This window comes from Larimichthys crocea, chromosome XV (assembly GCF_000972845.2).
Source record: "Larimichthys crocea isolate SSNF chromosome XV, L_crocea_2.0, whole genome shotgun sequence".
In the NCBI taxonomy this organism is placed as follows: domain Eukaryota; kingdom Metazoa; phylum Chordata; class Actinopteri; family Sciaenidae; genus Larimichthys; species Larimichthys crocea.
In genome coordinates, this window is record NC_040025.1 from 829013 (window position 1) to 856878 (window position 27866).

The window sequence follows — 27866 nt, forward strand, 5'->3', positions numbered from 1 at the left end:
CTGAGGTCAGGAGTCTCCTGGGAAGAGATGAAAGGACAGAGCGTTGTAGGTGGGGGATAAAGAGAAAGAAAGAGGCACTGACTTCAGAGGATTCATTAAACGTTCAAACCCTCAGCTTCATCATGCATTTTTATTTGCCTATTACCATGAAAAACCTCCAGAAACCACTTGTGTTTGTTTGCCATACAGCGCCTGCACCTGGAGGAGAGCAGCAATGAGTCACAGCAGTCCATGGACCAGTAGCACACATTGGGTAAACTAACGATGTTTGGCAATTAACAAAATGTATTGCTCTAAAATGCAAATAATAAAAATATTCAAATGAATATGAAGCGGCTGTTCATGAAAACGTATTTAAGAAAAACAATACAACCGCAGGTGTTAAAGTCGGCTTCAATAAATCACAGCTGTTCCCAAAAACCAACCTAAAACTACATGGACCACAATCCATTGCGACCGACGGCAATTCCATGTTGCGCATGTGCGCGCGGAGGTTGTTGTCAGTGGTGGTTATGGAGATGAAATGGGACGACGAGCTGTCAACATCACGGTGACGTTCATGGTAAGATATCTTTGTAATGCGTGAAAGAAAACTTTTATTCAGGCAAAAATATGTATCAAGAAAAGACAGCACACATTAAACGGCAGTTGGCAGCACGTTTATGCGATTTAATCCGGACAAAATACCTTTACAGCTACTGTGAGACGAGCTGTGCTGGCTGATGGAGTAGTCAACAGTTAGCTAGCTAATGCCCCCCGCCCAACATGTGCAAGTCAGCAAGAATGAGTCCTCTGTACTGTCCGAGGGGGTGGTGTAAATCCAGGGGAGTTTATTTATAAGGGAAACTATAAGCCAAACTCCATGCAGTGAACTGTATGTGTTATGTGACAGAGGTAAACCCCTGAACAAATCTTTAAGCCTCTTGTATTCGTTCTCAGAGACACTGACGGATATTCGCCACACACAAATGAATAAAGTAACATTAACATTGATATCTAACCAAAGTTTGTTTAATAGCTTTAATGTTTTTTTTTTATGTATCATTTATTAATAGTAAACACTGGATAATAGACCTTTTTCACAGGTGTTTCCTAATTAAGGCTCAGTTTCATTCAGGGTCAGTCAGGGTGCTGCTGTGCTGCATGTTGGCTCACTGGAAAGTCTCTGCTGCAATAAATGGAGCTATCATTGCAAACATTACATTACATTACATTACATTGCATTTAGAAGACGCTTTTATCCAAAGCGACTTACAGAGGAGGACATAAGCTGAGAAAGGTGTAAAGGAGCACAGAGTAGTTGTTAGTTTTGTTAGTTTTGTTAGGCAGGGAAGCATTCTCGAAACAGAAAGGTTTTTACAAGTTTTTTAAAAGGCGAAGGGATGTTGCTGTTCTAGTAGCCGTTGGTAGGTCATTCCACCATTTGGGGACGACCACAGAGAAGAGTTTAGAGAGACCTCGCTTTGCAAGAGGCGAGGGTACAACTAGACGGTTTGTATGAGCGGAGCGTAACGCCCTGGTCGGGACGTGAGCCTACTATTTCATGTCAAAATGGGGGTAAGGGTGGACTGGTAGTTGGAGAGGTGCTAGTTTACCTCCTGAAGATGCCCTTGAGCAAGGTACCAAACCACTTACTGCTCCCAGGGTGCTGCTATGTGTGGCTGCCCATCTCCCCACATTTGCATGTCTATGAGCCCTTTTGTGTGTGTGTGTGTGTGTGTGTGTGTGTGTGTGTGTGTTGTGTTTCAGGTAAAAGGCATGTAAAACTTGAGTGAAAAAAAGAATTTACCCTTGCGCGATCAGTGTCTATGTTATTCTATTCCTCTATTCCTATGGTATTCTTATATTTATATTCTATAAATGTTGCTGGGAAAATTCTTCAGTACTAGTGCCGATACAGTACCCGACGTTTCATGATTGCTAACTAAACTATACTCTTTTATTGCTGTACCTTGAGAAATCCATACATTTGTTTGTACAAAATCATTTTTCATTCAGAAAAAGGAGGCAAAAACCCCTAGTAAAGTAGACTGGACAGTCATTGGTGCTGTGGCCACATTTCAGCCAGTCTAAAAAAAGATGTTTAATACCCAGACACAAAGAGGATGTAGTGTCTTGTTTTAAACTAGACAAACAATATAGACTAGTACAATAAATGTGTTACTAATTGTCAGCATAATGGAAGATGGCACGGTGGTGCAGTGATTAGCACTGTGCTCTGGGTACTCAAGAGTCTGGTCAGGTCAGGTTAATAGATTAACTGTGGACCGAAAATTCGGCCATAGGGTGTAAATGGTTGTTTGTCTCTATGTGTCTGCCCTGTGATGAACTGCCACCCTGTTGGCATAGGCTCGAGCCCCTGCACACCTGATAAGTGTAAGTTGTTATGGAAAATGGATGGATGGAGATGTTCATAAACACAAATCTGTAAAATAAATAGAAAAATTGTGGACTCAACATCATCTTTATATTCTTCATGTTCTCTAATAGATTTTTTTTCTGTACTTTATAATATTAGATATCAAAATGATAAGATGTCTTGTTTGTGTTGTATCAGTGTCCATCAGAGGGATGCCCAGAAAGATAGGATTCAATGTGGTCAACTCTTCAAGTCATGAGGACAACTACAGTGCCAAGGAGCTCATGGTCCATGCACCCACAGTCAACGGCTGGAGATCTAGCAGGTACAGTGACACAGCACTTTACTTCCAAAGCATGTCACATTCATTCATGACAACTTTGTCGTCCTAAGCGGCAAAGAGGACTACAAACCTGAAGATTTCTTAGATCACATTCTTCCATCCATGTTAAAGGAACTCAACATTGTTTCAATCAAATAATTTGCAGGCTATGCTCCTATCCTCAACACATCACCCTCCAGCTGGTGGAGAGAAGTAGGGTGAGGAAGCTGCAGCTGCTGGCCCACCAGTACCTGATCCCAGCCAAGGTGGAGTTTCATATTGGAGACACTCTCCCTGAAACCTGCACCCCAGGGTTCCCTGGACAACTTCGCAGACTTGGGTAATCTACAGATTTGACAAAGTGTTGACTGGCACCCTTTTATGTACAACTGCACAAACATGAACACAGGTCATCGTTTTGTTTCATGTAAATTATCAAATGATCAATGCTGTCTGTTGGCTTTTTCTAGAGACTCTTATTCAGGCATCTTGATAAAGCTCATTAGACCCTCAGTTTTGTTCCTTTGATGTGGTTTTAATTTGTATCTCACTCACTTTACCATGAAGGAGGTCCATGCAGTTGAGCTCTGTGGGAGTCCTCCTGGATCTCAGAAAGGCATTTAATAATCTAGGTTATGGCATTTTTCTGCATAAATTAAGATCCCATCAAAAAGGTGGATGTTGATGGATGAGCGTCTGGTCTGAGGTCAGTGTCCTGTGGCCAAAATATTTGCATGTTAGCAATCAGAAATATACCTGTCATCACCTTTGCCCAAGACACTGGTTCACAACTTGAATTGGTCTTGATGTGCTGCACAGTTGCTGGCCACTGCTACTAAATATCTAGTATGAATCACCCCCACACAGATAAATAAAGTATTTGTACATTATATCATGACCAGAGGAGTTAAACTGTACAGCAACACTGTGCTCTCACCACAGGTATGTGTCTTTGTCGGACAATGAGAAGACAGGCTTCAAAGCTCGTGAGCTGAAGTCAGTCCATGTTGACGCCATCGGAACATACCTGAGAATAACTTTCCACAGGAACCATGTCAACGGTTACAATCAGTACAATCAGGTACTTTGTTAGATGGTAGTGATGACTTCCACCTACACCATTTCACTGCCTCACACTTGTCTGGTACAGATGACTGATCCAAACTGTGAGCAACATGGTTTATGTGTTCTAGTTTGTTTGTGAGTTAAAAAAAATACTTAGGTTGATGTTGCTTTCCAGGACTAATTAGGTTACATTAAAAGGACATTATGTAGATAATGGTACAACTCCCAGTTACATTGCAGCCAGCTACTATTACTAGTGAAATAGTTGGTGGCGTGTGGCTTTGTTCCGTAAAGTATTATGTACCTTTCACAGGTTTTATTACCCAGAGTACAAAGTTACATACAGTAGTGTAAGAACGGAAAATTATTTAAAATCTGTTATTTTACGGTAGAAAAGTTATACAATGGGGCTTTAGTGAGAAATAAACAACAATACACGAGATACATTCAAAGAGGAGTGTGTTAGATCATTTTCATTTTTAATAGTGCTGAAATGATTAGTTGAGTAATCACTTAGTTGACGGACAGAAATGTAATTGATTTAAAGTGTTTTGTTAAGTAAAAATACCTGAATATGATGATTAGTTTTCATTTCTCAATATTATATCCTTGGGTTTTTAATACAAGATTTGGCTCAGATACCATTTGATGGGCTTTTAACTTTTTTCGAGATTAAATTATTCAAAAGAATAGTCAATAGTATAATTAGCAATGAGTGTAGCTCAATGATTGCATGTCTCATTTTTAAACATTTAAAGGCTGCTCATTGCAGGTTTGTAGCTTCAAAATAACTAAAGTTTTGATTTCAGTTACAGATAGCAATGTCAGTGTTTTTGAATTCTTGATAACATATTATAGATTTTTATTACTATTATTTATTACTCAAAGGATAAGACCAAAACCAACAATGTGTGAGTCAATTTCTCAGTACATCTCTTCTCTGAAGATTTAAATCTTTAAAAACAGGTCACAAATATATAGTGTCACTGGACTAAATAATTTACTAACACTGCTGGGCACTGTTGTTTTGAGCACACATTGGTTAAATAGGTGAGTAGATTTGTAGGGACTATTTTCAACAGCAGATTACCACACAGTTGGTATAGGATAGTTTATGTGGGATTCATTCAAGTATGTGTGCATGGGTTTTAGAAAAACAATGAAGCTCTAAGGACTAAAAGAGTACACAGGCAGTACTTGTTAGCAGCTTCAGTTCATTGTTGGCTTTAGTCTTTTCATGCTGTAATGTGGTGATAATACAAATATAGAATACCACCAGCCTTTAAGCTGAAGTAAAATAGTTAGACTATTAACCACCCAGGATTCACTCATTTATCACATGTACTTTTTTCTCTCACACTTGCCTTTTGTTTAACCACCTCACCAACATCTGTTTATGATTTCAGGTTGCTTTGGTTGCCATTAATGTTCTGGGAGATTATTTGGATGGCAATGCTTTTAACACAATTGTAAGTGAGCACTCTTCTTCACCCGTCACCCATCACTGAACTTACACCTGCACGGCAGTAGGTGGTGCTGTTGTGCTGTGATTTTGTGAGACATTGCTCCATCATTAGCCACTTAGGATAGGGTTGACTGATGTTTCCTCATCCGTCCACTGATGCTATGACAGGTTGAACTTATGTCATATTAAAACAGGTATGTTAATCAAAAGAGGTGTTTATATATACTTTTTCATATATTTGAATTATTTGTCCGTATAAGGGTGGATGTACACAATATAATGCAATACAATGTCCCTTACACTGGAATAATGGGAAGATATACATATATAGGTGTTTTATGTCGTATGAATATCAGTCACTGATCCAGATACTCTGCATATTCATGTCTATATGTACATGTGTTATCCTGAATGGCGTGCATGTATATGTGTCAGGAATGTAGTAATGAGACACAAAGGGAGGACAGTATGTAATCACACAGGGGGCCTTTAGTTAGTCAGTGTAATCAGATAGTTGTGCAGATGGACAGGTTCTGGAGGAGAGAGAGCACCTTAAAACACACACAGACACAGAGACATCGAAAGACACGGACACACACTCGCACGGATTCCAGTGAACAGGCTGTGCATTGTTGCGCCATTAATCCGACTCTGAGCACCTCCACCACAGCGGTGATCTTGCCTGGCGGGTCGACTAGATCTTGGATCTTGTTCTTTTATATCTGTCCACTGGGTGGAAGTTATGTTTGTCCTGTGGAGGGAGACTGTAGTACAGTTACAAGGAGAAAGCTTATTTAAGTGCGTGCCCCTTTAAAATGTCGGTTCATCCAAACTGTGAAAAAAAAAAACATATCTTCTCACTTACCTCTAGTAAGGAGTATGTGGCCATTCAGATAGGTTTGGTTTTGTTTGTCCAGGTTTGGAGATGTAGGTCTTTGAGATTTCTGCCTCCACTACAGTGAAATGGAGGTGAATTTTGTTCATATTGCTCACAGCATTGAAAAAGTGTGATGGTTGATGGTAAACAGAAGCTTTTTCGTTGTCACAACGATGCTGAAGCTGCCCTCATTTCTTCCATTAACTCCATCATGCTACATATCAAAACTTTTTACTCTTTCTTTTTAATTGAATGCAGCCATCAGTCATTTTATCATTAGCACCTGTGCTTTTTAGACCGTTGAATTCATAGCATGATGCTCAGACATGTTTTATTTCATTATTAAATATGACTCTTTTCTTCTTAGGTTTTATTATACTTTTCTGAGTGTTTATCCTTTCCTTGTTAGCAGACTGATGTTTATTGAGGTTTCTAGTGGTCTTTCATGAAAATGTGTTGCTCTGTAAATTTTGACATGCTCTGTCACTCTGAATAATTTACACAACACACTGTCACTGTCGATTTCCATTTGTTATTCCTTTGTTGTAAAGGAATATCCTTCAGTGCCCTAGGATTTGTCCAAAGCAATAAGGTGCGTGTGTTTCTGAAAACACGTGTTTCGGGTAGTTTTTCATTGCTGTGTGCATGGCCAACCAACTTCCTATTAACCTCTATTGTGTTGGGTTGGTGGCAAAAATCTCTGAGACTGATACCTCAAAACATGGACAATTAACAAAGACTGTCCAAAATATCAGATCTATTCTGCCAGAAGATGATTATGCGACACGTCATCTCACTAGTTACTCAGTAACTATGCTATCAGGAATAGTGACATTTAAAAACACGTTGGGCTGCTCTTTGTGTTCATTGAATATCATTTTTCTTTCACGTCCGTCTCCAGACTGTACATTTATCTAATCTATATTGTTAAACAAGGGAGTGATATTGGTCTTGTTCCTACTTTTTGATTAGCTAAGAGGAAGTGGTGCTCTGCTTTACCAGGAAGTTTGTCCTTTGTTATATAAAATGCTTATCTGCTGTTTATGCAACTCATGCAAAAGAAATTATATGTAGAAATGGTTTCCTCTTTATATAATGGGCAGATTTCAGCTGATAGAACCGTACTTAATGAATATGGAAGTGACATATTTGGCCATAGTGTTGATTTAATGATTGGGTTTGCGTGTATACTTGTATTACTGCAAGTGTAATGGTTTTGGTGAAGTTATTCAGGCTGACCCTCACTTTTGAAAGGGGCAGTTTGGTTGGTTCTGGGTTAAGATAAGGGTTGAAGCTAAGGGTCACCTTAAAACTTAGATTAGGATTAGAAAACAATGAGCACAGTAATACAAGAGTATATATGCATGTGTGTGTGATTTGTCCATCTGTTTACCCCCAGCCAAGCAGAGAGCAGCTGATCGAACACTACCTCAACAGTACCCAGCTGGAAGCAGCCTTGGACACGACCTTCATGGGGTGAGACTAGGCCATTGAACCCTGGTTTCTTTGTCTTGTGACAATAACATTGTTCAACAAAGCCATTTCGTCTGGAAGCAAACCAATAAGGCGTTCAAGGTCACTCGCATTTGAAGACAATGCAGGTGGTGGCCCATGAAAAGAGGACATTTCGAAATTGTTTTTTTCTTTTAATATATCAACCCCCAAGGGAAGTTTCACCTCAGGGTCTCACTCCTTGGGGGTTCGGTCAGTGTTTTTCCCCTTTGATCAGGAGTTGCACAATACAGAGCCTGTTTAACTGATGATGACACATGTATTTTACACTGGCATTATCTTAAATGAATTTGGACACTAAATGAGCTATTCTGTCAAAATGTTTCACCAGTATAACAGGCTTAGACCTTACAGAATGGTGTTGTCTTGTAGAAAGAAGTGTTTTAATGTTTCACTTTATTTAATGCTTCAAATGTTTGTTGTGTCCTGTTCTGCACCCAGCAAATGTGAGTCCATCTCACCCTTGGACGACCTGGCCTTCGACATGTACCAGGACCCCGAAGTTGCCCACATCATCCGTCTCCTGGACCAAAAGAAACAGGACATGGTTCGGCAGGAGAAATTCGAGCAGGCCAAGAATCTGAAGCAGGCCATCGCAGACCTGCAAAAGGTACTGTAGCTGCTGTGAGACAGACTGGACAACTACAATACATAGACACCAAATATTTGTTCACGTGATTGAACAGTATGCACCACAAATACCAGGGTGTGTTCTCTCTGCAATGAGAGAACCTTATAGTTGTAATGAGATTATAAAGGGCTTAAATTTGTTCTTTACATTTCAATGTGTTAAATACTGAGCTTTAGAGGTGTGGTTATGTGGATTTGCGAACAATGGACATAGCTCTATAGTGAACACAAAGACATGACAAAGGTGTAATTTTCTAACCCTTGGCAAGAAGTTGAATAAGCTTTCACTGAATGTTGAACTATTTGTTTAAGCGAGTTGAACTCTCTGCATGTTTTTTGTTCCGTTCTTCACTCTGCTTCATTCACAATTATTTTAAAAATATTTTTCCCGAGGTGTTGATTAGCTCAGTTGTTAGAGCATCTGCCCCATGTATGAAGGCTCATACTGCAGGTTCGATTCCGACCTGTGGCCCTTTGCTGCACGTTGTTCCCCATATCTCTCTCCGCACATTCGTGTCACTCTTCAGCTGTCTCTATCATAAATAAAACTTGAACTTCTGAAGTTCTGCTTCTGTATTCTGTAATCTCACAGAATCTTTGTTTCAGCACAAACAAGTAGCATGACACATTAGCATACACATGGTAAATATCTCTGGTTAAATGAAGATACTTTTCCATACGTTTTCTTATCGGGGTTGCAGGGGTCGCTTTGAGCCAATCCCAGCTAACACTGGACGAGAGCTACGTATCGGCTGTTATCTGTGTCTGATAGTGTCTGATGCTAATATCCCAGGTTAGGCACAACAACCAACTCACATTTATATGCACACGTTATATAGTTTTTAAACAATGTGATAAAGGAAAGTGTGGTTTGATTTTTGAGGAACCGGATGTTCATATACAATATATTTCCACATTCAGGCCATGTACAGTAAATCACAGTTAAGAAAACTATAAGCAATGTTCTGTTGTGAAATAATTCAAGTCCAGATGTCACCATCCGCACACTCTCTTTCAAATCTCAACTTTTGTGAGGATGGTATTCTTTTTACACATATCCAGTGTAATTTCACCACTGTTTGTAACAGTAGTTGTTAAACATTGTTCAGATTCCTGTTACAGACCTCCTTTGTAGACAGCGTTACCATGCTGACCATGAATTCTTCATAAGCTCAACAGCTGTGGTGATAGTCCTCGGTAGTGTCTCTCACACGCCGAACCACAAGCCTTTCTGTAACCAGATAACACCATACATGCTAGGATGTTGTTAGAAAATCCCTTGTCATCACATCCTCAGGATGGCAGCACAGTTTTTGCTGTTACATGATGTGTTAAAACACATGACTGAAACTGTGTTTCTTCCTGTTTGATGGCTTATCAAGTAGATAAATCAACACCCGAGTTTCTAAAGATAAACTGGAGAAACAGTTTGGTTTTTTTTAACAGAGAGTGAAGGATCGTGAGGCGTTGATGTTCAGACTGTGTCGCTTGGCACCTGGTTAGCTACTTAATTCAACTTAATGGAATTTCCTTACAAAGGAATTACGTGTCTGACTTACTGGCAGTTGTTGTCATTTTTCCAGCCTGTAAATTTTTATGATTCATTATATGGCACACTTACCCTAAGTGGCACTAGGGTTGTATTATTGTACAGGGCAGAATGTCTCATGTCTAATCCAAGTCAATTGCCATACCAGCTCCAGTTAGGTTTAAAGAATAATTCTGGTTAATGAAAACAGGGTCTTTCTTTTAAGTTTTGGATATTGTCTCCATTGGTTTTGTAGTCATCACAGTAATTGCTGAGATCTTGAACACAGTGACATCAACAATATAATGATGTCCAAGGTTAGTTACTTAAAATTACTCTTAACAATGTTCCCCCTGTACCAATTAAAGTTACATAATTTGGAGGTAAAACTGAAAATGAGAAGACCTGAAATATTGTTAATAGGTCTAAGTTCAACCAGGAAGTTGGCCTGTAAAAAACTATGATCGATGTAATGGAATTTTGTGTTTGTTTCCACCGCCTTTGTTTCTTGACCTGTTGACCTCTTTTTAGTTTTGGCACTACATGCCCAGATCATGCAGTGCAGGCTCACTTTGTGACTGCAGGCCTGTCTTTACTCCCACCTGTCCTGGGCTCTTTCAGGTGGGGGAGCGTTTGGCTCGATATGATGTTGAGAAACGATGTGCCATCGAAAAGGAAGACTATGACCTGGCCAAGAAGAAGAAGGAGTTGATGGAGGAGTACAGGAAGAGTGTCTACCAGCAGCTAGAGGTCCACAACCTGCTGGACATGACAATGGTCAATCACCAAACAATGATAACAATGTTTCACAGATGTAGTGACAAAAAAAGTCCAAGGTGTTGAGGAAAAATCATTAAACTGAATAATTTTTTTTTCCTTCTATCATGTCACCAGATCACAAAAGCAGCAGATTCATCTCCAGCCCCAGATCCTCCCTCCCTTCAGCCCTCTCCAGGTCAACATTCAGTCCCTACCAAGCCCCTTGTGTCCACAGACACATTTAGGAAAGAGAAAAAAACAAACACTCCTCAAAACGAGCAGTCAGATGCAGAAACTGCTGTGCCCAAACTGAGCAGCCAACCTGACACACCCAGCACCCCTGCTGCAGCACCAAAGATAGACGTAAGTGCCACTTTATCAAATGTGCTGATGACATAACACATCCTGCCACTTTTACCCAGCAATATGTTCAACGGCTGCAGACACTTAAAAACAGCAACAACCTGTCTAATACTCATTTGTTGAAGACCATGGATGGTCAGTGACAATGCCAGTGTTTACTCATTGTTTTTCTGTAAAAAGAATCTATCCCACTGTAGCACCTCGTAAACACCTCGCCTAGCCTCTAGTGTTGGAATACAGAGCACATAGGGAGATTATGACCAACAGGGGCTTTTATACTTTACTCACCACCTACAGAGACCGGCCCTACTGTAGGTTTGGGTTTCACTATTTAATTAAAAGCGTGTAACAGTTGGCTGACTGCAGGGGATGCCAACCTGGCCTCAAGGCAGGGCTTTGAACCTTTTACAGCACCCGGGTACAGTGCTGACTGGATGGTGCTTGGGTTTGTATAGAGAGGGTTAAGCATTCATTGTCGTCATGAAGTTGAATGATTGACCTATTGAGTATTCAAATGCTAGTAGTTAAACTGAAAAGAACAAGGGCAGATGTGATACATTTTTCAAAAGCATGGCGTAGATCAGTTTTCTTGAGCCTGAGAAACCTCGTAAGAATTTTTTTATTTTGTCTGCTGAGAAACATATATACAGTACTTATAAATATAAATAAAATATAATGTGAAAGTTGTATACTGTATGTAAATATTATATTTAAATAATACCAATGTGGTTGTTTTCTGCTGACAGGTTACCAGTGTGCCTTATGATGAGAGGCCGCTGCCAGCCCTGCAGAGGAAAAATCAGCCTGTGGAGGACATCCAGAGCCCTGCAGAGCAGCACTCCCCCCAACCTGATGGCCAAAGGACTCCACACAGCCCTGAGATGAGTGGAGAGCCAGAGCCCCTGACAGAGAAGGTCCAGAGAGAGGCTGGCTTTCCAATAGAGATCTATGGAGAAAGACTGGTAGGTGGAAAATCATGAGTAGTTAAGCTAGCCAAGGGCTGTACTTTCTCAAAGGGTTTTATTTCTGCATCTGTACTCCCAGTTGTATTTATATTGGTGTATTTGTCAGCAGATAAGTACTGCCGTAGATAAATGCCAAAGATAGAAAATATTTGATATTTAGATATTTGAGATATCTTTCCCTGCCAAAGGTTTTGCCCTCTCTTCTTTCCCAGGTAGTTAGGGCATATTCAAAAACCTGGTCTTACAGAGAGGATGCTCTCCAGGCTGTGTACAAGAAGCTTTTGGAGCTATCACCCATCACACCCAGAGAGGAGCTGAGAAGCACGATTAGAGCTGCAGTCTTCTTGGTCAAGAAAGCTCTCCTGGATAAAGTATCATCTGTGAGTCTTGCCTAAAAAATAAAATGATCTGTACAGAAACCGTTGCCAGTAAAGCAGCTCCATTAGGCTGTTATGGATATGTTTACTCTCTCTGTCAAAGTCGTCTTTAAATCATGTTTCCTGGATTCCAGCTACAAACAGAATTAACGTTCATGTTAGTTCACACTCACACATGCACACTCTTAACAATGTTCCCCCTGTACCATATATGACCCCAGTTCTCTCTCCCAGAGCTGGCTTCCTTAAAAAAACAGTTCTGACAAGGATGCCCTTGTAACCCCTCTTTCGAAGTCATCTACAGCTTGTATGGTCATGAAAGGGTTAGTGCCTCAATAATTGATTTATTTTCCTAGCTACATGGACAGACAGAAAGCTCTATTAAGATGTTAACTAGTTAATTTCCTCTACAAATGTGCTTCAGTTGTATGCATGTTAAATAGACCTTTCTCTGGGAACTTATATGTACATCTAGTGTAGGTCTACCTAGAAAACACAACATACAGAAATATTGATAATGCACAGATAAATGATTTGACCTGTAAACAAACAGGTTAGTTGGCTCTTTGTTCTCCACTTTCTGGTGGATTTGTCTGGTTGGCTTGTTAGCAAGTACAAAAAATAAATAAAGAAGCACTTACAAAACCAGCTACTGACTGTCACTCACTATCTACATACTCTTACCCACACAAACTAAACATTGCAAAGTCTAGCCTCTCTGTTAATTGGCATCACCCTGCTGCTAGCTTTTGGAAAATCCACTAAGTTTGAAAACGTCCACTGGCTCTTTCATAGGTTTTCCACGCCTCCTTGAAGCTGCTGCGACTACTGCTGGGCCAGCTGATCCCAAGTCTGGCACTGGGGAGGGCCGAGGTGTCTTACTGTTTGGAGCAGACCTGGCCCAACCTGCTGGCCAGGACTGGAGAGTCAGCCAGCCGGCTCCGGGAAACAGCCATTGCTTTTATACAGGTACTCTAACACGCTGGATTTTGTCTGCTCTGCCTCCTTATCACCTTTGCTTTGGATTCTGCAATCTGTCTTTAGTCCCTTCATCATCTTCCCTTGTGTAGAGCTCTGTGAAAGCTTTTGTCTGATAATGTTGGAAAATATTTACTGCACTAAACATCACATTGTGCAGCAAAGAAAGCAGAAGTGTCACACAATGTAAAATGTACTGAAGAGGTTGTTGTTGTCCTTGGTGATTACATCTTTCTGATTTCATAATCAGTTTCTACACATACCAACAGGGTGGAAAATCTTGTAGCAAATATAAAAGCCTTCTAGTACCCTCCCTATCCCATGAGGAGACTTTCAAGGGTGGAACAGTGACCAAAGACGTCATGACAGCAAACCTAGACACATTAGAAACGGCGCAGCAATAAAACCAATAAATGATCATGAAAATATTTAAATATATACAATAGTAAGGTTGGAGGAATGAGAATATTGATGTTTGTTGTTGTAAGATAAAATAACAATACTGTCACTACAGTGTGCTTATAGACCAATGATTTTTGTTCTTTTATATTGTTCTATGTCACTTGCTCACTGTTAAATGTCAGCACCTTGACAAACAGAAGCTAGTTGAATAGCAAGCTATGAGAATGGAGAGGCAAGACAAAACTTTCACCATTCAGTCCCTACCAAGCCCCCTGTGTCCACAGACACATTTAGGAAAGAGAAAAAAACAAACACTCTTCAAAATGAGCAGTCAGATGCAGAAACTGCTGTGCCCAAACTGAGCAGCCAACCTGACACACCAAGCACCCCTGCTGCAGCACCAAAGATAGACGTAAGTGCCACTTTATCAAATGTACATCATGCCACTTTTACCCAGCAATATGTTCAACGGCTGCAGACACTTAAAAACAGCAACATTTATAGATGTTTTTTTCAGTTAGAAATAGCAGAAAAACAGACGGTTGAACAAGATACCTCATAAAGAAGAAATGTTTTCATCAAAATGGAAAAATTAACTATCAAATACCATGAAAAAGTCTGAAATAAAGACTTGGACGACGACAGTTGTCTTTTGAGTTTTATTCTTGTTCAAGAGGAGCACAGGGCTCACAGAGTCATCATAATCTGCAGGAAATACACTGTACTAAAATAGTAAGACTAGAACTAAGATATTTATACATAAAAAGATAGAATCTAATGCTTATTGACGTCAGCAACATCTAATTTCCTAATGCTTGGTATGAACCCGCTATAAATGGCATCGTGGTTGAGACTTCATAGGCGCTAAATTCAGACAAGTGTCAGATGATACAGACAACATCATATACATATACAAATTAAATACAACAGAAACTGTCAGAAAAAATAAAAATAAATTCAGTGTTTTCTATTATATAACAGTGAGTAAATATCCATTGCAAAGATTCAAAGACACTTTCTCGTGCTTTTACTATTTTTCTTAGTAAAAACATGCCTTGATTCTTGCTGCAGAAAAGGGTGGCGCTGCTATGGTTGTGGAGAATGAGGAAGTTATTCATCACAGTTAAATGATGAATGGATGAATGTCATAGCCCTCTTATCTTTAATTCATTTAATTCATTCATTACCTTTTTACTATACAGGATCACACTTTAATCAAAAGAGTTTCTCTACATGTCCTTAAGCCTGTTGGCTTATAGGCCTGGGGGAGGAGAGATTCATTTATAATGGCAAAATAAAAAAAATGTGCAATGCATCATCTTTGACAGACTATTTCACTTTCACTGAAGAAAGTTGTTTAATGTCCTCTGTGGCTCTACAGGAGCTTTTTCAAGTTATTATATCAGGGTTATCTTCCCCAGCGGAACGGACAACACTGTGTCTCAGTTCTTGAAATCTATAGACGACCAGGCCAAATTCCTGATGAAAGCAATTGCATGAATAACCTTGATGTCAGTGGTGTAATTATGCAATTGGTGTAAATAGTATTCACAACAGATAAATACAAATAAACCCCCCACAGTTAATGACTGAATTCATGCACATGCAGGACCGCCTGTTTTTGTATTTGCATGTAAACGCAGATAATGGCTGTGTTTAAATTGAGCATGTTTTGTCGCTTCAAGATAAAATCATTCTCATTGACAGTACCCATGAGTCTGCGATCAAAACATTTACTGGGGAGACACTTTATTTACACACCCAACAGTAAAAGAGGTGGGATGATGTGATGCTGTTTCTGTAGTATGCATCTTAGCCTCTACCCTTTAGATTTTGTGGGTTAGTATTTTTTTTGTTCTGTTTTCTAAGAGCTTTAGTGTAGCAGATGCTATGGTATGGGTGGTATTTTACACATTTAAAAAAAGGTCTTGAGGTGTTATAATGCTGTGCCCCGCCCTTCAAACAAGCCCCATGTTGTAGTCACTCTAACTGCCTATACTGCCTCCGTGTAGCCTGTTAGCGTGGGTGTTTGTTATTAGTGCATGAACAAGATGTTCAATCCCGTCTCATGATACTGGTGGGTGAGGACAGGAAGTGTTACTGGTGAACTGATGACGTACAGTGAGGTAATTGTCTAACTCTTTGTGAACATGTGATATGTGCATTTGCTGAGTGGAGTCTGTTGCATAGCTGTGTGTGTGTGTGTGTGTGTGTGATGGGTAGGAAAGGGAGGATGTCTTTATGACCTACAGTAGCTTCTGTTTAAGTGAGTTCAACTCAGGCCATTACCTTGAGCCCCAGCCCTCTGAAGTCATCGTCCAGCCCCTCTGTTTCTGTTTCTGTGCTCCTTTAGCGCAATGACTGAATGCCTCTTTGTATGTTGAGGACAAATTATATGTTTTTTTTTGTGTGTGTGTGTATGCTCTCCCATGTTTCCGACATACATTCCACTTCCCTGAAGAGGCTGCAAAGGCAAACAGCTGAGAGAAGCCTTTCCAAGAGCCTTCTTCCGTCTTACCTTAATTGTACACTTATATTCTCTGTCATGACTTGTCTCTCTAACAGATGCTTGTGCTGAATGATAAATCACCATGTGTACCATCACACAGATATATTTTGTTAGTGGCCTACAGCACACACATTACTTAATATAACACACTTTAAGTCTACAATGACATTTCTTTCAAGTTTCTTTCTCATGTCCCCCTTTTAGGAAATTGCTGTTTTGAAGGATGTACGCACACTGCAGGTAATCCCTTGTGAGCTGGTGAAGCCCTTCAAATCCAACTTCCCCTTGCGGCTGGCTCAGAGTCGGGCCGAACTTCTGGAGAAGCTACTCACTGAACTAGGTGCAGAGAACTCTGGCTTCACCCTGGACAATGTTATGACGGTAAAGGAACGCTTAAAACATGCAAAATATATCTATCAAGACCTGTTGGCTCAAAAGCACAAGTTAATTATGTTGTCATGTTTGGAAACAAGCACTTGCCTCTGAAGTTGAGAGCAGTGTTGGTTGATTTACTGTCAGATCTTGAGGTAATGAGATAATTATTCTGTTATCTCAAAAGAAAACCACAGCGTTCCTTTTATATCTGTAAAATATCAAAGATACATTTATAATAAATTAAACATTCGCAGCAGGAGCAGCCAAAAGAATGCCACAGTGGATATCAGCTGTCAAAATCTAACAGATCATCACAGATTTCTATACTAAAGCTGTCAACAACTATGATACTCCAGTGTGGAAACAGCAGTTACAACACATCCTCTATAACATGATAGCACATGCACTGTATAGAGATACATACAGCATAATGCCTGTATTATTCCACTTTAAAAGTAGGCACCCATCAGGTAGATTTTCCATTACATTTGGCTTAGTAATTATGGAGTGACTAACTGAAAGGGGAGCAGTCCCTCCCTGGATTTTTGTGGCCATTCAGTTTGCCCAAACAGGCTGTCAGTAAGCTCCAGTCGGCTAAGTCAATGTTGTCACCATTGGCATCCATTTTACGTCCCCTGCACTCTTGTGGTTTCCAGCAGTGACCTAATATCTACGTGAAACTATCCAACTGTTGACCAAGCCGGGCAGGACAACAAGTTGTCCCGTCCTCCCCTCTAGTTTACGACCCGTTCTCCACCCATCCCCCTCCACTCAGCCCTCCTCTTGACTTAACACAGCTTTTATCAGTGAGAGCAAATTGTTAGGTTTGTCTTCTGCGTTTCTCTGCCTTCTGAAGCCAAAAGCCACACAGGTGCCATTAGATGGCCTGTGTTTGCATGTTTGTGCATGCTTACTCAGAGCCTGTCCCCTTTGTGTTGGCTGCCTCCCATGTTTGCCTGGGAAACATTTCCAGTCCTGATTGAGATGTGACAGGAGGCCGTGCTTTAATCCACTAGCTTGCTTGTTTATCCTGACTGTCACATTAAACAGTTTGACACATACAAGACAACAGGTTACATAGAGCAATAAGCAGTCATGAAATAATTGCCTTGTCTTAATTTCGCCACTGTGCAAATGTGATTTCTTTTTAATGTAGTGTATTTTAAATGTTGTTTGAAACGCAGCATTGCTGCTGTCACATCCAGGGCTTACTTGTAAAAAACATTTTGTAATCTAAGTGTAATCTTACCTGATTAAATGAAGTTTTTTTAAGTAAAAACATTTGGTTTTAGTTTGCCTACCATCTTAAAGCAGTCACTGTATTATTCCTTGTTAACTTCAGACACTTTATCATTAAGCCCTGATCAGCCACCAGAGTGAAGTGTAAGGCCATTGAAACTGTAGACAAATATTCCCAAGGTTTTAAAAGTGTTTTGAATCCTTGATGTTTCTTACTGTGGATGTCTGAAACTAGGCCAACAGAGACAGTTAGACCTTGCCCGATACCATTACATGGCTACAAGAAAGATTAATTACTGAAGGCCCAGAGCTGCTACTTGATTATGTGAGAAAAAGATTCCTCTCAGGCTGTACATAGAGATGCATAAGATATGTAAGCATCATTGTGTGTCAGTGAAATTAGTAATATAGGGTTACAACAGGCCTTCAACCATAGATCTTCAAATATCAATGAAAATGTATGCAGGGATTTTACCCCAACGAAAACCTACATGTATCATCATCATTCCCTTGGTTTGGTGGCAGTAGCCCCCATCAAACACAACACAACAGAAGTAACACAACAGGCACGGGTCATTTCTTTAAATTGATTTAATACGCCCTAGAAACATTGTAAATGACTGAGTCCTTCTGTTCACTGTTAAAAAACTCTACTTCGCCTCTTTTAGCTCATGTGACTAGGCCTCTCGACAGCGCTACAGTGTTAGTCCAGCAATGGCTCAAACATTTTTCCTCTGCTGTTACCTGGGTGATCAGCTCAGGGGCAGGAGCTGGAGTGGGGAGAAAAAAAGGAGGTGATTGAATTTCCTATAATTAAAATGTGAAGCGGTCAGCATAGACAACAGAGAATAATGGTAAGCTAGTTAATCCGGTTGAACAAATGATGGGTGCCCTTTGTACACAGTTTACCTTGGGTTGTAAATGTCGGATTGGTAGGATTGCCATTGTCAGACAATAGGCTGCTCACACCATATAAAATTCTTCCCTCAAGTGTTAATCCTCTACTCTGATTACAGAAACTTAGTTTCTACAGTACTGAATTTTTATGAAATCTGGTTACTCTGGAAAAACAACTACACTAAAGCTGTGTACTGATAGTGATAGCGTATTGATAGCATAATAATAATCCACAGATCAGTTTCTAGAAGTTTCAGGTTAACTCCAAAGAAGTTTCATGCTAACAACAAAAGAACATCTTTTTTTTGTTGTTTAATAAAAGTGTCTGATGTTCAGTGGGTCAAACCAAAGCTTAAACTGCCTAATGGTATGTTTGAACATTAATACCCAGTTAATCAAAATAGTTGCTCATCTTAATAGAAAGCGTGTTTTTCTCTGTCAGTTCTGTACGGCAGCATTGGAGCACAGTGCATCAGCAGTTCGAGAGGTGGCAGTGCGCATCATCCTATCCATGTACCGGCAGCACAGAGCTGCTGTTCTCACCTACCTTCCACCCAACGATGCTGCCGCACGGAAGAACTTTCTTTACAAAACCCTCTTTGATGGCTTTGCCAAAATTGATGGAAAGCTGGTGGAAACTCAGGCAAGAAGTGTTTCTTTCTTCTTCACAGCAAATAGATTTCTCATTGGTACTTTCACTGTAAAGAAGAAATATTAGATTTCTGAATTCTGTTGAGAAAAAAGAAAAACATTTGTATGGGTGTCTCTATTCACTGTGTTAACATGATTTGCATCAAACGGCTCGACTGAGGGTGTGTCCACTCTTCTTTTATTTCAAACAGATTGTAGTCAGCAAAGAGCAGCTGGTAGATGGACTGTGAAACTGTCAGACCTGGCAGATGGGAGCTCTCGGTCACTCTGAAAAGAGTTGAGCTTTGTATGGGAAACTACATGATGTCAGGCTTTTTGTTTGTTTTAAGCCTACAGTAACAAGGAAGAGGAGGCAGAGAGATATAACTGCCTCTACTGCTTCCTTTGCCAAAGCCACAACGGACAGTTCTTTCTGTTTCTAACTTACCTGTTTAACAAATTAGTCTGTTGATGAAATAAGATATAAGATATAGTGTTACTGAATACGATGTGTGTAAAATTGCACTACCAACAGATCTGACTGTCTTTTCCTTCAACACAAAATGCACTATAGGAGCATTTGTTGTTGTTTACTAAAGTAACCACGAATGCAACCAATAAACAAGTCAGCTTGTGTTCACACACTGACATAGTGCCGTATTGAATTACAGTATAGTTTGTGACTCATCGAGTTTAAGTTCTTACTGGCATTACTAGAGGCCGGGCCTTCTCATGTAATGGCCATGCTGTTGAGCGGTGCTCAGCTGCTAAAATGTCTGATCCTGCTCTCATTTGCGTGAATTGTTGCCAAAACAACCACAACGACGTCACCTCGAAGAGTATCTAGAGCTTCAAGCCAAGCAACTTTAAATATGTGAAAATAATGAAAATAAAGAAAGCTGCCATTGTGACCATGAAAGATCCGTCATGCTGAATCGTTATTAACAGGATAAAGAGGTCATAAAAAGGAGCCGACGTGGAGGAAAATTTCAACTGACTGACTGTGAGGCTGATGTCATGTTACTTTTCTCCCAGACTTTGAAGAAGGGAGGCGGTCAGCAGGATGGGCAAAAAGAGAAGGAGGAGATCCACTCTCTTCAGGAGCAGCTGGCTGCCTTGAAAGAGATCACAGTAGGTGGAGCTGTCATCACACTGCGATTACATCACTTCTTGTAATTGCCACTAATTTGTATTTATGATTAGACACTCATATTGGTAGAATTTTTCCTGTCTAGGTGGTCTGAAACTCAGTTGCTCTCATTTCCACCAGTTGCACCATTTATTCAAAGTTGTCTGTGTCTGAAGTCACTGTCCAAGTTGTGTAGAGCTTTTCTTGTGATATAGCATCTCCTTGGGATAAATATTCATACTTCTCTGTCTGCTTGTGAAGGAGAGAGGGAATGAACACACCAAAGGACAAATGCCCAAGAAGGAAAGTCCCAAAGTTGAGAAAGAGTCTCAAAAAGCTGGCAAAGGTACACACATATAATCAAATGAAGCAGACAAAAACACCTCGGGAGCTTTATAGCATCTGCTTTTGTTGTCTGTATGGTACCTCTCTGTACATGCCAGTAACAGGAACAAAAGCTCCACCTGAGGGCAATATCAACAGTATCAAACATGACACTGATGCTGCCATAAACATTTAGGAAAACAGTGCATGCACATAATCCTTAACCACCAGCAAATATAACACTAAATATTTTGATCAGTTTAGTGGCACTCTGGCATACGTGTAGTCCACCTTTACATTATATTTAAGTTCATTAAGGCCTGTGTTATTTCTTTCTGTTATACATGTACCTATGACAAGTAACAGATCGGTCTTCTTTATTTCTAGCTGTTACAAAAGTTCCCCAGAACAAGGTAACAAACACCACTGACCTCCAGCAGTCCATCAACTATCTTGACAAGTAAGTGACTCATAAATCGATGTAATTAAAAAAAAAAAATGTACATAGCATATCAGCCTTGTTTTGTGCATTTTTCACACAGTCAGGTCTTTATATTACTCTATTATTTTCATGTCAATAGTGTACCAGTACTTAGGTCAGTGCTTTGAAGGAATGTGCTCTGATCTTTCAGCTTGTGTATATTCTGCGGTAAAAAGGATGAGTCATTCACAGAGGACGGATTGGACCTTCACTACTGGAAGCACTGTCCTATGCTGAGACGCTGCGATGAATGTAGACAGGTAGACTGGTATATTTTCAAAAATGCTGACATGTTCTCTGCCCAGCTGTTTAATCACTACTTGTGTAATGAAGCTCGAAGACTTCATGTACATCTCTGCGTTGTGTTCACAGGTAGTTGAGATTGCCAGCCTCACAGAGCACCTACTGGGTGAATGTGAAAACAGGTCCAAGTTCAGCCAGTGCCCAGGGTGCTCAGAGGCCGTGGCCACTGAAGATCTGACTGAGCATGTCCAGAGTCCCACCTGCAACCGTGAGTTCTCACTGTCACTCTTTTATGCCATTGGAAAATTTGGAAAACTTTTTTTATGTGATAAATATCATGCAATTTTGGTGAATTTTATTTTTTTTTATTATTATTATTATCCTTTTTTGCCTTTATTGTTGACAGTGTAGACACAGACAAAGGTACCAATGCAGAATTGCAGATGCTGCACACACTATAGACAGCAGGACTATATTTGTTGCTCCAAAACACACAGCGCAACTGCACACACACTGCTCGTATCGCAGGAGGATGTGGAAGGCTGTGGTACCTCTGTTCTGATCTCTGCAGCCGCAGTCACATCAGAGGGAGCAGATGAAGCTGAAAGGACTATGTTATATTGTAATTATTGACGCTGGAAGACGTTGTATATTATATTGTATGTATGTGCTGGACCAAATGTTGTAAACATGCACTATTTTGTAAGCCATTTGAGATCACAGAATTCTGTACATTATTATGGGAAAGACGTGATAGTTGGGATTAACACTTATCTGATGTTACTATTTTTAAGTTACATAACAGAGGAACAAGCTGTCCCTGTCAAACAAAATGCTGGAAAAGAGTTCACTAAATGAAAAAACCTAAAAGATTCAGGGCTCTGTCACAACTGTACTGCAAACAGCTGCACATCTTGCTTGCTTGCTTTTGAGGGTGTTTTGCAGTGTGGTCTACATTAAGAGAAACACAGTTCAACTGTGGTCAGGTCATTGACTTGACTATTCAAAAAGATTGCACAAAAAACTATTTGGCTGTATGTAAGAACGTTAAGAGTTAAGATGTTTGTCCTGGTTTGTCCTTAAATTATGTAGGACTTTGAATCTTGAGCTACTTGAGTGGCGATTCAGCAAGCTACCTGGTAACATGTTAGTATTAGCCTGTCAAGCTGCCTTGCTAAGTCAATGTTAGTTCAGTTACTAACCAGACCAAGAGTGAACACAGTTTATTCAAGGGATGTATTAAAAACACAGACAGCTGTCTCAGGATTGACTGAAAACAAAAAAAACATATGTCATGGTTCTGGCTGTGCCCTCTCCTTGGTTTCCATGCTCTGTGAATACAAAGATATAACATATCTGACTTGAAACTCAGTCAGAGTCATCGTCAGTGTCATGTTTACATACTCTGCTTGGCTCGACAAAGCGGTTCAACTTCATTACACAGCTGTGAGGCTCACAAAACAAACCAAAACTCAGATACACTATTACATTTCCTGAAACGTTAATCTACCAACCTCAGTTGCATAAACACTTTCCCGCTTGCATGTGTTTTTCTTCCTGATTTCCTGATACCTTGATTGTCCACATTCTGGACTTTTTAGGTTAACCTAGGTTTAGCATCCAAGTACAGCACGTATGGTTCCACAATTAAAGAGCTTCTATAAAATATGAAAGACATGATATGTTCACAATATTTCAATGAAGGATGATAAAAGTTAGTACTTTTCCATAGCGGTTTTAGGTTTCTGGAAAACTGCCATGCCCTGTTACCAGTATTTACTACGTGACAGCTGATGTCAGACGTTCATATATTTCCAGTGATAGTCCGATACCAGTTTCCTTAGTGTAGCTACCAGCCTGAAGAAAGAGGCATACTGTATAAATGTATACAGCCTCAAGCCATATGACTGCATATACAAAACTGGCACCAACTGAGTGCTTTGTATTGCATTCTGTATTGTTGACTCAAAAACTTGAAACTTGAATTGTGAGTTAGGGTAGATTATGTATACCCGAGTATTCCCCTCACTTATCTTACTTCTCCTTCAGTGTTTGGAGGACTTTTCTGTAATTGGCTTAAAGGTGTCGTGTTTCTATTTCAGCCTCCATCTCGGGTAAAGGCTCCAACCACTGTCCTTTGTGCCACAACAACTTCATGCATGGAGAGGAGGTGAGATACCTTACATGCAAGTTACATACGTTAGATCACTCCCAGCTCCACTATGTTTTCTTGTAAACAACCTTCATTTGAATGTTGCAGTGGAACAGTCGTGGTATTTAAAGTTACAGAGTTGCTTCCTTTCATGTTTTTAATTTAGTAGTGGAAACTGAATGTGGTAACTCTTTCACAGAACTTGGGCCTGAACTCCACTCAATGAGCTTTTCTGTTTGTTTGTTTTTTGTTTGTTTTATATCAACACAGAAACTCAAAAGCATCTAATATTAGGCTTGAGGAGCAAACAGGTGTTGAGGTAAAACACCACTTTTGTTGGCCTTTAAAGACTTCAAAGGAGGTGAAGCCTTTCTTCCTAATGAGCTGTTTCATTCTGCTCAAGATGAAGTCAATCACATTCTTCACATTCCTTTGTAATCATGGTGTTTAATATAATGCAGTTCTTTATAAAAATGCACTTTATTATCTTTTTAATGGACAAAGATGAATCGTTGTCTTGTTGTACAAGTTTGTGTCTGTAACAGGAAAATATCAGAGTTTACTTTTACTTTTACCTTTAAGGCTTTTTGGTGATAGAGAAGATTACACTGCAGTGTACAAGATGTAACAGTGTCACCTTTCATTTGTCTTCTGTTACATTTCTGTCATTGTGGAGTCTAATGAATCATGCAAGCCGTCTTTTAAGAGGCCACAAGAGCTCAGTCTGACCAGCACCTGTCCCAGTTTACATCAATGAAATATCTGGGCAAAACACTGATACAAAATTTCAAAACTCAGTGTTTGATACTGTCGCTCCTGATTTCTGATTTGCTGATGAAACGTGTAAAGTAACTGATAAACCAAAAGTAGTGAACGTAAAGTAATGATCGTTTTTTTGCTGCTGTCTGTGGTGTTTGTAAAATGGTGGGAACTGTTGGGTACGATTTAGATCAGCTCAATAAAAAAAGTGCCCTGGTATAACATAACATAACATAACATAACATAACATAACATAACATAACATAACATAACATAACATAACATAACATAACATAATATTATATTATATTATATTATATTATATTATATTATGTAGCAGTCTACATTTAGTAATACACGGCAGAGGCTTTCCTATTGTCAGCTGACGGAAAACACCTGTGCCAGTAAGGCAGCTTGCACAATACTGGAACAACTGGAGTAACTAGCTGGAAGTAAATAACTGGAATCGTATTAATTACAATTGTGTTGTTCTTGCTATGACATAACATTTGCTGCAAAGAACACAGATTATCTTTTATTACTGTGCTTAGTGAGTCTTAGTGAGGTTATTATTGGGGATGGTCTTTCATGATTAAAAATAAAAATACACCTTTCAGTGCTTTTACTTATTTAATTTATATCCCTGAAAACTATTTGATGTCCGACTATGGTAAGATATAATATGCTCAAATTTACACAGTATTCAAACTCTGTTGTAATTTGTGTTCTCCTTCAGAATCTCATTCAGTCTCTTACCTCACACACACCCTTTAAAAATTAATGAAGAAAAAACTGACAGAAAGTCACACTCGTGCTGAGAGATCACTGAGCGTTGACCTAATGAAAGACTGCAGTGTTAGTGGGAGGGAGGGCAGCCATTGGGGCCTTGACTGGGCCTACAGTCACCCGCGGTTGCCCCGATCGAGAAAGTACCTGGGAGAGGAACGGACTCACTAAGCTACTTTGTCCCCATTCCAGGCCTGGAAGGCTCACCTCATGGGCAGAGAGGGCTGTAAACAAAACTCACGCAGGACTGCGGTGTCCCAGAGAACCCAGCCAGCACAAGGTAAAGCATTCATACACCCTCTGCTTACACCTACCTCCCCAACGCTCACTGTGGAAGCTATACAAAGTGCCCATGCTTGTTGGTAAAAATTTCATGTTGCAGCTTTTCCTGCCTCAGAGCACAGAATGAGTCGCATAAAAATAGAGAGCGATTTCATTCAGAGCCCAGTTTAGTGGGTGTTTGTGTATCCATCCTGAGTGATATTTTGCATGCACAGCAGTAGTTGTAAGCAGCTTATTACTCACTGACACGCGCAGTTACAGCTTCGTCATATCACAAGAATCTAGCTTTTTGTACGGTAGACTTGGATTAGTCCAGATTACTCATATTACTTTAATAAGCATCTTGATGCCAGAGTGACCGTTGAGCTTGTTGAACTCACTCACACTGTCATCATTTTTCAGCAAAAGCTATTCAAAGTATTTATATATCTATATATAGTAGTATTTATTCTTACTGGTAGAGTCCACTTCCCCCTGCAGGGTTTAACATTACATACTCGTACACATGGAATTCATAGGAAACAATACATGCATGTAGCGGAAGACAAAAGCCGATGAGTTGAGGTTTACCATTGGACAACACTACTGACTGTCTTCTTTAGTCATCTTTATTAAAATGATGCTTCTAAATGATGATTATCAACATGATGCCATGGATCCTCTTAACCCACGGTTTGTTTGCTGTGAAATACTTAAATAACCAGTTGCCAGTCGTTCTTATTCTGTCGCATTTATCAAAGAGTAGTTTCTCAGTGCGTGTTAGCTGCCCTCAGCATTTACCACCAATTACCCCAGCTGTCACCAAATCATCCAAGATTATTTGATAAACAATGCTGTTATGACATGATATCCATGTTCTGCTATAATTTATTTGTAAAGTCAATGTATATATTGTATAGTGGAGGAAGCTATATGTCATCTGTACAAACTTTTGGTACAAACGGTTAAAATTTGAATACAGGAGTTATGCATGGCATTTCTACTTTTGATTAGGTTATTGATTTGTTGATTTGAGTTTTTTTTTTCTAATTCCCATTTGTAGGCTGACAGAACACACCTAGTAGCTCACTGTATATCCTGTATCGTGTAGGCCTGACTCAGAGTCCCACTGGTAGCCACATTTCTGTGAGCTGATGTCATCATGAAACCTGTTTATGGTCACATCACTGATGATGCAGGCTGCTTTGTTTACTACTCAACTATACATAAGGGTGAAGTATTGATGAAGTTCTTTCAAAGGTTTGCTGTAAGGTTTGTTTGTGTGTGTGTATGTGCCCAGGCAAGGCTGTTGGCGGGGCTAAGCTGAAGCAGGTCCGGTCTGTCGGGGCCAGAGCTAGGCCCATGGGAAAAGGCAGCAGGATCCCAGCCCTGGTACCCCTTGCCAAAGGACAAACACCAGGAAAGCATTAAAACTAGAGACCCAGAGGAGACAGCCAACAGAACCAAACTTGGTAGTAACCAGGGTTGGAAAATTAACTTCTCAAAATGTGAACATTAACCAGGAACTAATAGATAAATGCTCTAATTAATTGAAACGAGTCCCTTATTTCCTGGTCTGGAATTTCCCTTTTATCTTATCAGCTTGCAGTTTTGCATCCATGTACATTTATCAGATCTTCCTTTCATGTGTATGTAAACAGTGTGAAAGTTCCTTTTTAAAGCGGCTCAAATTGTCTAAAGCAGCTAGAAATGTGAACATTTATGTAGAAATTGTAATAATTGACTATTTTATACATAAAAACAAGTTACGACTGCATTGTTAAAGTGATATTTAGACCGCAAACCCAGGATATAAATAAAACTAAAATGAGTGATCACTTTTTGTACAGTCCGAGTTTGCACAGGATGAGCCAGGTCAAGCGCTTCCCATGGTAATATCATTAAATATGTAATCAATCACTCCATCTAATAAGAGGACAGTGACAATGACTGATACTTAGAAACCTTGTAGAGGCAGTAATGAGAAGAGAAGAGGAAGGAGATTTGGTTACAAGCAGAAGACTTTCCACCCTTGGCAACACAATGCTTCAGTCTGACAGCCATTGACCACATGGTGACAGTTTGACTGTCAGCATCACGCTTTGCTGTTCATTTACTTTTTCATTTCCTTCCTGAAATAGATTCATTGATCAGCACATTTCCAAAGGGTTGTTTGTTCACTGCTGATATTTCACTATAGTATAGACTTTATTTATGCTTAATACCTACTGACAATCTTGTATAGATAGCACATTTTTATATGCTCGACTTGACTAAGGAGAGGAAGTACACCTTTAACGTAACAGAGTTATTCCAATAAAATAAAAACTTACTGTATGCAGTAGTGTTTGTATGACGCGTCTTCCTTCAAGACTGCTTGATTTGTGCTGATTTAAGTGGGCCCAAACAAACACCTTGAAGCACTTCAGTGGCTTTAAACTGATTTGAAAGACAACCTCAGAATTGAAATGAGTAAGAT

General features: G+C 39.8%; 1 protein-coding gene across 3 annotated transcripts; it reads left to right on the forward strand.

The window, feature by feature from the left end:
* Positions 1-459: 459 nt before the first annotated feature.
* On the forward strand, positions 460-27734 carry cep104 (centrosomal protein 104). 3 transcript variants are annotated; one of them, XM_019270878.2, is made up of 22 exons: positions 460-562; positions 2558-2684; positions 2848-3021; positions 3624-3762; positions 5153-5215; positions 7488-7564; positions 8042-8210; positions 10380-10535; positions 10653-10880; positions 11627-11842; positions 12058-12225; positions 13018-13191; positions 16316-16492; positions 19065-19265; positions 20288-20383; positions 20643-20727; positions 21093-21165; positions 21338-21446; positions 21559-21697; positions 23532-23599; positions 25319-25406; positions 26688-27734. In XM_019270878.2, exons 2-22 carry the CDS (start codon positions 2572-2574, stop codon positions 26816-26818), a joined length of 2844 nt encoding a protein of 947 aa, XP_019126423.1. In that variant the 5' UTR covers positions 460-562; positions 2558-2571; the 3' UTR covers positions 26819-27734. The 3 variants fall into 3 exon arrangements, with proteins under 3 accessions (XP_019126423.1, XP_027144554.1, XP_019126424.1); XM_027288753.1 differs by having other exon boundaries at positions 20646-20727; XM_019270879.2 differs by lacking the exon at positions 5153-5215.
* The last annotated feature ends 132 nt before the right edge of the window (positions 27735-27866 follow it).

Excerpts from the sequence above, each read along its gene's own strand:
- cep104 (XM_019270878.2), top strand. The coding sequence starts at position 2,572 with ATGCCCAGAAAGATAGGATTCAATGTGGTCAACTCTTCAAGTCATGAG. Across the intron at positions 19,266-20,287 it reads GAAAGCTGGTGGAAACTCAG|ACTTTGAAGAAGGGAGGCGG; the intron begins GCAAGAAGTGTT and ends CTTTTCTCCCAG. Across the intron at positions 21,447-21,558 it reads GCTGCGATGAATGTAGACAG|GTAGTTGAGATTGCCAGCCT; the intron begins GTAGACTGGTAT and ends TTGTGTTCACAG.